The sequence below is a fragment of the Ovis aries genome, chromosome 4 (genome assembly GCF_016772045.2).
Source record: "Ovis aries strain OAR_USU_Benz2616 breed Rambouillet chromosome 4, ARS-UI_Ramb_v3.0, whole genome shotgun sequence".
NCBI lineage: Eukaryota > Metazoa > Chordata > Mammalia > Artiodactyla > Bovidae > Ovis > Ovis aries.
The window spans coordinates 31873357-31886908 of record NC_056057.1 but is presented as its reverse complement, the minus strand read 5'-3'; the positions used below and the strand labels follow the sequence as shown (position 1 = coordinate 31886908).

At 39.4% G+C, this 13552-nt stretch overlaps 1 protein-coding gene across 10 annotated transcripts in view; it reads left to right on the top strand.

The window, feature by feature from the left end:
• Positions 1 to 13552, top strand: part of RAPGEF5 (Rap guanine nucleotide exchange factor 5) — a 314716-nt gene that overhangs the window by 257190 nt on the left and 43974 nt on the right. For all 10 annotated transcript variants that reach the window (XM_060414548.1, XM_060414545.1, XM_060414547.1 and 7 more), the window contains one exon: positions 10198 to 10276. In XM_060414548.1, coding sequence (XP_060270531.1) covers positions 10198 to 10276 — 79 coding nt within the window. The remainder of the gene's footprint in view (positions 1 to 10197; positions 10277 to 13552) is intronic.

Here is a 13552-nt window from a genome sequence, read left to right as displayed (position 1 = left end):
TACTCAAAATTCTCCAAGTTAGGCTTTAATATTATGTGAACCGTGAACTTCCAGATGTTCAAGCTGGTTTTAGAAAAGGCAGAGCAACCAGAGATCAAATTGCCAACATTGGTTGGATCATAGAAAAAGCAAGAGAGTTCCAGAGAAACATATAATCTGCTTTATTAACTAGGACAAAGCCTTTGTGTGAATCACAACAACTTGTGGAAAATTCTTCAGAATTCTTCCAGACCACCTGACCTGCCTCTTGAGAAATCTGTATGCAGGTCAGGAAGCAACAGTTAGAACTAGACATGGAACAACAGACTGGTTCCAAATAGGAAAAGGAGTACATCAAGGCTGTATGTTGTCACTCTGCTTATTTAACTTCTATGCAGAGTACATCATGAGAAACGCTGGGCTGGAAGAAGTACAGGCTGGAATCAAGATTGTTGGTAGAAATAACCTCAGATGACACCACCCTTATGGTAGAAAGTGAAGAACTAAAGAGCCTCTTGATGAAAGTGAAAGAGGAGAGTGAAAAAGTTGGCTTAAAGTTCAGGATTCAGTAAACTAAGATCATGGCATCTGGTCCCATCACTTCATGGCAAATAGAGGGGGAAACAGTGGCAGACTTTATTTTTTTGGACTCCAAAATCACTGCAGATAGTGACTGCAACCATGAAATTAAAAGACGCTTACTCCTTGGAAGAAAAGTTATGACCAACCTAGATAGTATATTCAAAAGCAGAGTTATTTGTCCACAAAGGTCTGTCTAGTCAAGGCTATGGTTTTTCCATTTGTCATGTATGGATGTGAGAGTTAGACTATAAAGAAAGCTGAGCGCCAAAGAATTGATGCTTTTGAACTCTGGTATAGAAGACTCTTGTGAGTCCCTTGGACTACAGGGAGATCCGACCAGTCTATCCTGAAGGAAATCAGTCTTGAATATTTATTGGAAGGACTGATGTTGAAGCTGAAACTCCAATACTTTGGCCACCTGATGGGAAGAACTGACTCATTTGCAAAGACCCTGGTGCTGGGAAAGATGGAAGGTGGGAGGAGAAGGGGATGACAGAGGATGAGATGGTTGGATGGCATCACTGACTCAATGGACATGAGTTTGAATAAACTCTGGGAGTTGGTGATGCAGAGGGAGGCCTGGCGTGCTGCAGTCCATGGGTTCGCAAAGAGTCAGACACGACTGAGCGACTGGACTGGACTGAACTGAGGCTAAAATACGTGTGCTGGGTAGTGGTGGTGGGTGTGGAGATTTGCTTAGATATTCGCATGGACGGAATAGTCATCAGTCTGGAGCTTGTAGACTGCCCTTTGCAGTTCTTTAGTGACCTCACCAGTCAAATTCCATATCTTTGCAAAGGTTGACACTTTATCCTGCAACTTTGTCTTCAACCTGAAGTAATAGGAGTTTAGTCGTCAGTTGTGACCAATTCTTTGTGACTCTAAACCGCAAACCTTCCATTTACCTGTGTAAGAAAGAAAGCAGTCGTGTGATATTGGAAAGAACTCTAGTGACTGTTCTGGAAACCAGACACAAAGGCATGTCTGCTGTCAGTCACTGGTTAAGATATTTATCCTAGAAATGTTTTCAAACAGAGGCAATATGTTAAAGTAAGTTTTCTTGTATTCGAAGCGTTCAGTTTGCCTAAGGTCTTGTGCAGAATTGCTTAGAAAGAGCCTTAGTTGTGTTTACTTTAAATGAGTAAGTTTGTAGAATATCTTTTTATCTTTAATATATCTAACTATCATGCCAGTTCTTAACTTTAAAATAGGCAGTTGAGTATCCATTGCTAAACTTTGTCTAAAGTAGCTTTTCTAGTGTACCTAAAAAAATTTTTTTTAACCAGAAACAAAAGTAAGTTAGTAAATAAAGTTTTACTTGTCTGAAATTCAGCGCTAGTGATTGACACTGACCAAGGGAGGATAATTAATACTCAGAATGGTGATGTATTTCAAGCTTTGAAAGAAAGCTGATAATAGAGATTCTGCTTAGTGCTTAGGAGATAAAAATGTCATACCTTGTTTGCAGTTTATTCAAGGATTAGAGTTACTGCTTAAAATAACCAGGCCTGCAATCCATGTGGTCGCAAAGAGTCGGATAGGACTTAGTGACTGAACCACAACATCCAGACCTGAGACTTCTGATCTAAGATTTAATGTATAAATTAACTTTCTTTTGTTTCATGAAATTTTAGAACATTTGCCAGGTACTTAGGAACACAGTTTGTATCTTAAGAAATCATTGTGTGGTGTTGATTGTACAAGATTGAACAACTCAGTTCAGTTATGTTAGACTGAGCGAATCTTTGATATTAATTTTTGTTGGTAGATGCTGGCAGATTGGTATTTTAAGCATCATAGTTGTGATAATTGCCATACTCTCATATATACTGTTAAAGTAAAACTATATTTGCATTGATCATGAAGAAATTTGACCTCCTGGCTCATTCGTGAGAGCACCTGCTGTTGCTGATCAATGAGCTACACAATTGCAAGGAGAGTCTTTGGGGAGAAACAGTATGCTAGATGGTGTGAGAGCTGGTTGTCAGAACATCTGTAGTTTTTTTCAGTCCAACTAGAGTGTGCGCCTGAGACTTACCAAGGGGCGTATCTCTGGTCTGGTCTCAGAGACCATCACATGCCACATCCAGTGATCTTTGGATGCTCTGTCTCTCGGACCTCCCTCCAGCAACTTTGGAGACTTTCGATCGGCTCTCTTTTCCAGTCCTTTCTTGTTCGTTTCTATTACATTTCTGTCTCCCAGTTCTCCAGTTTCTTTTTTCTCCTTTTTTTTTTTTTTTTTTTTAGTTCATCTTTCTCTTGCCATCACCCGAATCTGAACTTCCACCCCAGCTCAACCCTCAGCCCTCTACTTACGTCTTCTTAGGACTGTTGCTGAAAATTCACGTTGTTCCCAACCTGTCTCTTTATACAGTAGCTTCCATCTTCATCTAGCCTTCGTTAGCAAACTCTGGTCTTTGATATATTGCTCAGTAGTTTCACTTAAAGTAACCTAGGGAATCCAGGCTCAGTGCATTTAAAAATAAACTCATCCTCCCTCCCCTTGCTGCTAAGTCACTTCAGTCGTGTCCGACTCTGTGCAACCCCATAGACAGCAGCCCACCAGGCTCCCCTGTCCCTGGGATTCTCCAGGCAAGAACACTGGAGTGGGTTGCCATTCCCTCCCCTCATTTGTCCTTTATCCCCAGTTACTTTTGGGATGTGGCAAGTGTAATCTGTATCTTTCGTCACTTCTAACCTCAAAAGTCTCTACTCACTTTCCTTTTCATATAGAATGAGCCCCAGACACCTTAGTCTAGAGCTCAGAGACCCTGGGAGTTGGCTCCAACGTGCTTTTTTAGGGTTTCTGTTTCACCATATGACCCTTCCATTACTGTTTCATAACTATACCGTAGACTAAGACTGGCAAACTCACATGTCCACAGCCAGTTCAGGTGAACAGCAGAAGCCAAGCAGAGTAGAACTATGCTAAACTGGGAGGCCCCTCTGCATAAAAAGTACAACTCAGCTCTAAACCATGGTTGCCAACTGAACTGTGGACCTGGTGTTGCCAGATTTCTGAGTTTTAAATACTGTCTAGCGCAAAGCATCTTTAGGAAGAATCAAGTCTCAAAGACCACTGGCCTATGACTCAGCCACAGACACACACCCAGACCCACTCCTTTGCTTACACACTTAATTTCTTTCTCCTCCAGTTCTTCTCAGAAGCTCAGGGGTCATGTCACATGCCACCTGTTTGGTGAAACCTTCCTTGGCATACGGGAGTCTCTCCTTCATCCCCTATGACATCCGTGTTGGTACTGCTTGGTGGAGTGTTGCCTAACTTAGATCATGCCATGGACCAGCCACTGTGCTTCCCTGTATCAACCCCTGGTGCCTCAACAGATGCCTTATGTATAGTTCACCCTCCCTCTGCACACAGTACACAGTTTTGGTTGGTTGACTGGTAGCACTTGGAGAAACGGGTAAGGACAGACATAAGTAATTTTACTTTAGGAAACTAAAGAACAGATGAGCTTCCCTCCGTGGCTCAGTGGTAAAGAATCTGCTTGTAATGTAGGAGATGCGGGTTCAATCCCTGGGTCAGGAAGATCCCCCTGAAGGAGGGCATGGCAACTCACTCCAATATTCTTGCCTGGAGAGCACCACGGACAGAAGAGTCTGGCCAGCTACAGGTCATGGGGTCACAGAGAGTTGAACACGACTAAAGTGACTTAGCATGCATGCAGAGAGCAGAACGCATGTATTGTGTGCTTGAATCTTTGTGATTCTGTGATTCTGTGATTCTTGTGATTCTTGAATCTATTGTGAATCTGTGTGTACCAGATTCTTTGCCAGATGCCTTAGCTATCCTGTTCCATCTGAACTACAGCTCCGCTAGGTGTGGATTTAGGTGATTGTGCTAAGGCCCAGGGGGTGAGGTGCTCTGCTCAAGGCTCCCCATCTGGGAAGCAGGCTCTCTGACTCCCTCTGCACACTCTACATGTCTTCTGAGCTTCCCAGCAGACATGGCAGATCCATGAATTGTGCCTGAACGCAGCAGCTAGTGGGGGCTGGGACAGCAGGAGCTCACCGGGCCGGCCCCTCTGTGACGACAGAGCGACCTGCAAACGTGACCCTTTCTCTGTGCGGAGAAGATAAAAGCACTGCTGTTAATATTCCACGCTCCTTCTTGTGACATTTTTAAAAGGCAGCGTGTGGAATTAAATGTAGCCAAGAACATAAAACCTGCGGCACTCAAGTCATTCTGTCCTAAAGAAATGCGGTGGGATTCTAAAACCAAATTTTCCGAGTTAAAATGAAAACGGATTATATCATTGGAAGAGTGCCACGCCATCCCTATCTATAGTCATTAAAGGGATGACTTTTCAAGTTTAATGTAGAAACAGCATTAAATGAATAAGCATTTCTTGTGTAATCGATATCTAAAAATAAAACTATATCTCAGGATTTGGCAGTTTTAAAATGGCTAAGCAGTACTGTGGTGAAATTGTAAAATTCTGCAGGAATCAACTGAATTTAAAAGCTGTAGTAAACAGCTGCATTTGACGTCACGAACACTGCTTTTTGAAATGTGAAATACACTGAGCAAGAGGCACAACTCCTATCAGAGGCCTAGCACTTGAGCCTATGATTCAAGCATGAACATGAAATTATTTTGTTTGTGCTTAATCAGATGACATGGTACATTTTGGCACTGCTTCTCAAAAAATAATGGTAAGTTGTAACATTCCAGGGCCAGAAATAGGCCCTTTCAAGTACAAAGCTTTTCTTGGTTCCTTGGAATAAAGGTTAAGTCAAGCATATTTTAGAGCACCTTAAATTTCATTGCATCTGACGTAGAAATACATGTGAAACAAAACTACCAACAGTACTTTAGGTAATATGAGTTAGTACAGAAATGTTGAATATTCACATTACCTTACATAGATCAAATGGCTCTAATAAGCCATTGTCTGTCAAAATCCCGTTCATTTGCTCTCTTGGTAATTTACTTTAACTGGTGAGTGGTTTCATTATTGCAGTACATTTTGTTGGCGAGTGTTGGAAAATAAAACTGAAGTAGATTTTTCTAATTGCTCCTAAGTCACCCTATACTCATGATTTCTGGACTTCAGAGTTTTGTGTTGTTTTTTCTTTTTTTTTATATCTGAAAAAAGAAAAAGGCATTAAGCTTAGAATTTTTGGAAGCATTTAGACCATTTCCTTTCATATCAGAACTCTATAAATGGATCTATACCAAGCCAATTACCATTTCACCTTGACATAACTTGGGGATGTTCTAGAAACCTTTGTGCTTTGTAGAAATAAAATGGAAAGTTTTAGTGCTTTATACACTTAAAATGATAGAAAAAATTTTAATTTATGCATAAAAGAAAAATACATTCAAGTAAAATCAAATAAAAATAGACAGTTCTTTTCTTATGCCTTTAAGTTTAAAAAGTAGCAGATGATCGGGAAAAGTTCTGTATTAATTAACATCATGGCTAATTATAGACACAAATTTTAGAGCTATTCTTTAGATTTTTACAGCATATTAATATATTTTATTTCAAGTTACGTAGTCTTAAAACTGTAATATTTACCTTCCAGTTTTGATTGTTCTTAGCATATTGCTTTTATACTGCAAAAAGTAATTTTTGTAATTAAAAATCCACTACAAAATTTTGTATTATTTGTGGGAAGAGGGGGTATGCCCAAAAAGGTTAGCTGAGTATTTTTGTCAGTGATGAGCCAAGAACTTGAGATTAGATTTAGTGATTTTATTTAATGGATAGAATTTCAAAGACAAGTTTTTTGTATATTAATACCTAGGTATTCATTAAGCTAGAAATAAATGAATGCATCTTTTTATTCAGAATGTGAGTCTGTGTGGCAACTATGAATGTGTTTAAGTGAAAGATATTTTTGTACACAAAAGTGCTTTTCTACCTAGAGTCTTAAATTACCATTAATTAAGCAGTATATAATATAATATATAATTATAGTGTTTTAATATGGTTGCCAGTGGATTTGCTAGTCTTTCTAAATGGCCATTGTTGGCTAATAGTCTTCAGGGGATCATTTATATAGCCATTGTGCTTCTAAAAATATGTCTAAATACCAATGGGACAGCCTTTTTTTTTTTGAAGCATGGCTATTAAAATGCACTTCTATTTCAAGTGTGTCTTTTTGATTAAATCACTCAATTACTTTCATATGCGGCAAAAAAAAAAATACCAGTACTGAAAAGAATAAAGGAAAGCTCTTTTTATGTAGAAAATTTTCAGAACAAAATGGTAGTTATATAAAGATTTGAATTAGGAGTGTTGGGAATCTGTTCTATTCATAAGGAATTTTAGCTGTTCTTTTGTTAGATTTTTAACTGGAGATGTTTCTATATAGCCTCATTGTTTTTACTTTAATTATTATTTCTATGGCAGGGAGATAATTAGGTAAATGCTGTTGAATATTAAATATGCTAGTAGCTTCAGGGAAAATAAACATTTCTGGGTCAAAGCCCTCAACAAAATATTATCTTGTATGAGCTGGTTAATGGAATTGAATGCCAAATGGTTTTGCCACCATCCAGCCAAACTCTCAGAGTCACTCAGTTCATCATCTAAGACTGTTTTGGAGTGGAATGGCTGCTTATGTCAAAGTTAATGGTGTTCTTTTTATTTTACTAATACAGTTCTTTATTGCATGAAATACTGTATATATTATTTATAGGTATTTCCAGTATGGTGTTCTTTTTAATGTGACTTTTTCATGGAGTAAAACTTGATTAGAGAATATTCCCAACCCCATTAAATTAGCTAAGTGTAAGAACATTCCAAGGGGCTTCCTAGGTGGCTTGGTGTTAAAGAACCCGTCTGCCAATGCAGAAGACGCAAGAGATGCAGGTTTGATCCCTTGATCAGGAGGATACCCTGGAGGAGGAAATGGCAATTCATTCTAGTATTCTTGCCTGGACAGTTCCATGGACAGAAGAGCCTGGTAGGCTACAGTCCTTGGGATCACAAGGACACAGTCGAGCAACTGAGCACACACATAAGAACATTCCAAAGCATCTGAACCTGAGTGTCACACCAAAAACTTTGTATGCTGACTCGTATGAGGTACTCAGTGACGTCACCCACTGGCTTCTGTGTATTATTTGCTCCAATCTGTAAGGGCCCATTGGAAAGCCTAAAGTAATTCTAGGCTTCTCTGAGGTCCTTACTGCCTGTATCTAATATTTAATGCAAAAAAGACTTAACTTCTAATCAGACCACAGAAGCCGAGGATTCTCATCAACCATGTTTAGTACAGAGAAATGTCCTAATTTGTGAACATTATTGTTCAGCAGCATCCCAGAGTGATAGTTTGCAGGTTAGTTTCCCAGATAGCCTAGGGGTTCAGACGTCACACCATTGTTGGATTTTAACTTCATCTATTTAAAACCCTGTAATGAAAGAGACGCAAACATTTCTAATGTACATTCCAAAGTTTTCACTAGGAGGCCAGTGACTAGTTTGCGCTGTGGATTAATTAGCTTGGGGGTAGACCTTAGAGTAAAATTTCTTCTGCCTTTTTGTGCATGGATTGGAAACTTTTGTGAGCAAGGACCTAAGTAGAGAACTTATTAATATTCTGCTATGAACTTAGGCTGCATGAGTCCACTTGCATTCGGTTGTGCAGTCAGCCACAGTCCCGCAGCTTTCCTGTGCTGGCCTTAATATATGTCCAGCAAGGCCTCGGCACATCTGAGAACTTGCTTTTCCCACAGACTAATAGTAATAGTGACTCTTCACATACTGCATGTGATGCAATATGTGTAAGCTTAGGCTTTTTTACATTTTAGGTGGCGTTTTTCAAATTTTATTTTATTTTTGGTGAGGAATCCTGTTGCTTGGGCTTCCCTGGTGGCTCAGACAATAAAGAATCTGCCTGCAGCACAGGAGACCAGGTTCGATCCCTGGGTTGGGAAGATCCCCTGGAGAAGGGAATGGCAACCTTCTCCAGTATTCTTACCTGGAGAATTCCATGGACAGAGGAGCCTGGTGGGCGATAGTCCCTGGGATTGCCAAAAGTCAGACACAACTGAGTGACTAACATTTTGACTTTTTCACTTTTTCACTGTTACTTATCTGAAAAAAATAAATACCTTTGAAAAAAAAGTCCCTAATCCTCTTCATGAACACCTCTGATTCATTTTCATAAAGAGCTTCTAGAAAGCAAGAAGTTTTGGTAACCCAGTACCATTTGCAACCACTTTACTACTCTGTGTAGATCAAGAGTATCTTGCTATTTTGTAGCATAAACAAACCATGGAAATAAGTTAACCCCTGCAGCTGATAGAGGGCTGTAGGTGTCGTTCACAGCCTCTTTTTATCAGAATTTTATATTCTTCAAAACAGTCTGTTTTGCACTGATAACTTTTAAAGGAGAGTTGCTGGTTATTTCTAAAAGTATGGAATTTTTCCAGTCTTTAAATGGAGCTATAGAGTTCTGTTCTGGACAATTCTTTCTACTTTCACATTTGTAGTATGAAAGAGCATCAATGCTATTAAGTACACAAGCTCACTATTCATAGAATTTAGTACTATTTCAGATAGCTAAAATTTTGGTATCCAGAATGTAAACAACATGAAAACTAAATAATAGAGTAAAATGAATTTTGAGATATGGAGAGTAAATAAAGACTACTATGGCAAAATGTCTGCTTTGCATTCTGAACATAAGTCTTTCTATCAACTTTGAAGTTTATTGGAGTTTGCCTGTTTAGCAGTTCCATATTATACGTAAGCTGGACTTTGTAAAGAGCACTAAGCCAAAGAGGCAATAAAAATGGGACCTGTTTGTGTTGAAGAGGTAGAAAAGGAATTAGGAAGGAGTATGTCATCATCCTTTTTATCTGCTCTCCATTTTTAACTGGACTCAGCCCTGTCTCTCTTCACAGCAAGAAGAAAATCACTCTTCACTTTCCCAACTTCTTACAGATGCTTTCAAGAGATAAAAGTGAATGGCTTTGGAAATTGCCGTGCATCCTCTGGCTTTTATTATCCATTGTTCTTACCCTAGACTTAGGTAAATGGCTTTTGTGCTGTGCTTACTCGCTCAGTTGTGTCCAACTCTGCGACCCCATGAACTGTAGCCCACCAGGCTCCTCTCTCCATGAGGATTCTCCAGGCAAGAATACTGAAGTGGGATGCCATGCCCTCTCCGAAGGATCTTCCTAATCTAGGATTCAAACCTAGGTCTCCTGCATTACAGGCAGATTCTTTACCATCTGAGCCTCCAGGGATTAGAATTTATGGGTGTCATTTCCTGTAGTTCTGGAGTGCATACTTCAGAAATCATATAAAATTTATTTTTTAAAGCACATTTTTTTTAATACATTGGCTTTCCATAACATCTGCACCCACAAATATAGATGAGGTTTTAGGAAAGGAAAAAACAGATGACAAAATTATATGTTTAGAGAGCCTTGTAATAGAAAAGAAATCTCATTGCTTGAGGCATTCTGTATAGAGTTTTTAAAAGTAACTTTATAAATGTATTTTGTGCTAAAATTCTCCTAACCTTACCCCTCCCACTGCCACCACCATTTATCATGTTTCTGCTGTGCACACTCTTCCAGAGCCTGGCCAAGCAGCTTTCCCCTCTTATCTCCGATTTGCTCACCTTGTGTTTGTTTTCCTTTCTTTGCAGAGACTCTCCTTGATGACTTCCTTCTCACGTACACAGTCTTCATGACAACTGACGACTTGTGCCAGGCGCTGTTGAGGCAATATCCTTCATTAGCTTCAGGACGCTGTGTCGGCTTCCTCTCAGACAGATGTCTCACATTAGGAATTAACTGCCTTTCTTCATTTACTCAAGCCCGCAGTAGAGTGTGGCTGTGTTAAATATTAATGTCGTGGTAGCCAAGGTGAAAGATGAAATGAGACAGAGTATGCAGGGGGGACCAGAGATGCAGAGCTGCTGTTTTCACATTCTGTGTCGTGGGTACATTGTGTGTTGATACTATGTTTTCTTCAAACCTGTGTCACAAGGCTTTAGAATCTAGAGATGAATTTGGCCTACTGGGTAAACCCCGGAGTCAAAAGGTTGAGTGGAGTGGCAGTAACTGAACTTACAAGACAATCAATCAGTTAGTGCCAGCCCACATGGGTGGGGAAGCATGCGTGTGAGAGTGTTTTTCTGGGCAAGTGTCCTAGGGAAGGCAAGGATTTCCCACTTGGGAGGTCTGACCCCCCACTCCCACCCCCAATCAGCTGTCATCATTTCAGAGCTTTGTCAGGGCACGCTGTTTTAGGATGATGGATGTGATTAGAGGGTTAATGACCAGTTAAGGAGGCTTTAGAATTGCATACACTGACTAGAAGAGATGCAACAGATCAAAGGCCAGGAAGCCATGCCATGGAAGCGCCCGCAGTTTCCCAATGAGTGTCTTGCCTTGCAATGTTTAAGAAAGAGTTTTTTCTTTATCAGAAGTCAAGCCATGAAGGTCACAGGAAAAGACAAAAAGAGCATTTGCATAAGTAGAAATAATGCAAGATAAATCTTTATATTATGCCTTTCAAGAGAAAAACTAGAAGAAATGCATACTTTAACAAATTCTTTGTGTTTGCCTGAGTTTGTTTCACAGGTAGACATCAAAGAAATCAGATGTCCTTGATGTACTTTTTTTTTTTTTTTTTCTGAGTTAGTTTTCTGAATTAGTTGCTCTAATTTCATGGTGAAATAACAAGGATTTTAAGTATTTCCTGCCCGCCCCCCCCCCCCCCACCCAGCTGTATCCATTCTAAAATATTCAGTGTTATCTGTAACTTTTCTCCTCTATTTTTAAATTTTTTATTGAATTATATTTGATTTATAATATTTTAATTTCTGCTGTACGGTAAAGCGGTACCATTTGTATATATATATATACACACACACACTGTTCAATATTAATATAAATACTATTCTGTGTGTGTGTGTGTGTGTATATATATATATATATATATATATATATATATACTATTCAGTTCAGTCGCTCAGTCATGTTCGACTCTTTGCGACCCCATGGACTGCAGTACGCCAGGCTTCCCTGTCTATCTATCACCACCTCCCAGAGCCTACTCAAACTCCTGTCCATCGCGTCGGTGATGCTATCCAACCATCTCATCCTCTGTCGTCCCCTTCTCCTCTCACCTTCAGTCTTTCCCAGCATCAGGGTCTTTTCCAATGAGTCTGTTCTTCACATCAGATGGCCAAAGTACTAGAGTTTCAGCTTCGTCATCAGTCCTTCCAATGAATATTCAGGACTGATTTCCTTTAGGATGGACTGGTTGGATCTCCTTGCAGTCCAAGGGACTCTCAAGAGTCTTCTACAACACCACAGTTCAAAAGCATCAGTTCTTTGCTGTTCAGCTTTCTTTATAGTCTAACTCTCACATCCATACATGACAAATGGAAAAACCATAGCCTTGACTAGACTGACCTTTATTGGCAAAGTAATGTCTGCTTTTTAATAGGCTGTCTAGATTGGTCATAACTTTTCTTCCAAGAAGCAAGTGTCTTTTAATTTCACGTCTGCAGTCACCATCTGCAGTGATTTTGAAGATCAAAAAAATACAGTCTCACCGTTTCCACTGTTTCCCCATCTATTTGCCATGAAGTGATGGGGCCGGATGCCATGATCTTATATATAGTATTCCACTGTGTATAAATGCGACATCTTTTTATCCATTCAGTCCTTGATGTACTTTTGTGGGTTGGGGAGACAGTGGCTGAATTATGTTTTAAAATAGCTACAAAGGGGACCTCTCTGGTGATCCAGTGGCTTAGACACTGCTTTCCCAATGCAGGGGGCCAGGTTCGATCCCTAGTCGGGGAACTAGTTCCTACATCCTGCTGTTAAGACCCAAATAAATACTTCTTTTAAATGAGCAGATTATAAAAAATGTTACAAAGTCTGATACAGAATTATCCCTGTTTTGCTATTATATATTGGCATTAAAGAATATAGAATCCTGTCCAGTAACCCTAAAGCCTACCTGTCTTTGGTGTCATAGCATTTTCTATTTCTAGTTAATTTTTTAATGCGTCCTAGATACTCAGAAACGATAAGTTGGGAGGCAAAAACACTAGGCTGTTTTGGGAAGTGCCAGGCTTCTGTCTTATTCCTAAGGTTTTAAGCATGTTGCCTTTGAGGTTGTTATTTTTATTTAATTTTAACAGCATAGTTAGTTAACACATTGTCATTGTATACAAATTGGGGAATGCTTGTAAGTATAATAAAAATAATTCATGTTCTCTGAAATCTCATTACTTTAAGAAGCCACTGTTAACTATCAGTATATATCTTTCCAGGCAATGACCATGTAAATAAACATAGTTAATAGAAATGGATGATCCTCACATACTCTTTTCTTACTTGCTTTCCTAATTAACAGTATATTGTGGATGCCCTGTGTCAGCAAATAGAGTGCTGGACCATCAGCCTTATGGCTACAAAAGAGTCCTTTAAATGGATATGCAGTAATTTATTTAACTGTTTTCAGTGGTTGAAGCCTTTAAGTTACACCTATTTAATTTTTTTTATCTCAGGGAAAATTAAATTAGCAGCCCTTTTTACTTACATTTGTACACTTATCCATTTCTTTTTTTTTTCCATGTAAATTCCTGGGGGTGGACAGTTGAATCACACCACAAATTATGCTCCAGAAATCTATGCTCATTTGGCACTACTTTAGAATGTAAATTTCTGAGGATCAAAGTGTACGTGGCCTACTTCTGATGTCATCTTGATGGAAACAGTGTCCACCTATGTAGTGAGGCCAGATCTCTTGAAGCCACCCTTGTGATTAATGGCCCATCTGGTATCTCTTCAAAGTGACATTAACCCGCACTGCTTGTGGAACTGTGTGATACATTTGTCAGTTTGACCATCCAGTCCTTATCCTCATGGCCTGCCACCAAGTGTATGTAAATCACTTTCCTGGGTTCCCTTTTGCTTTTTTCAGGGCACACCTGTTACTTTCCCTACACATGTTCTTTTCTTCCTACGTATACAGAT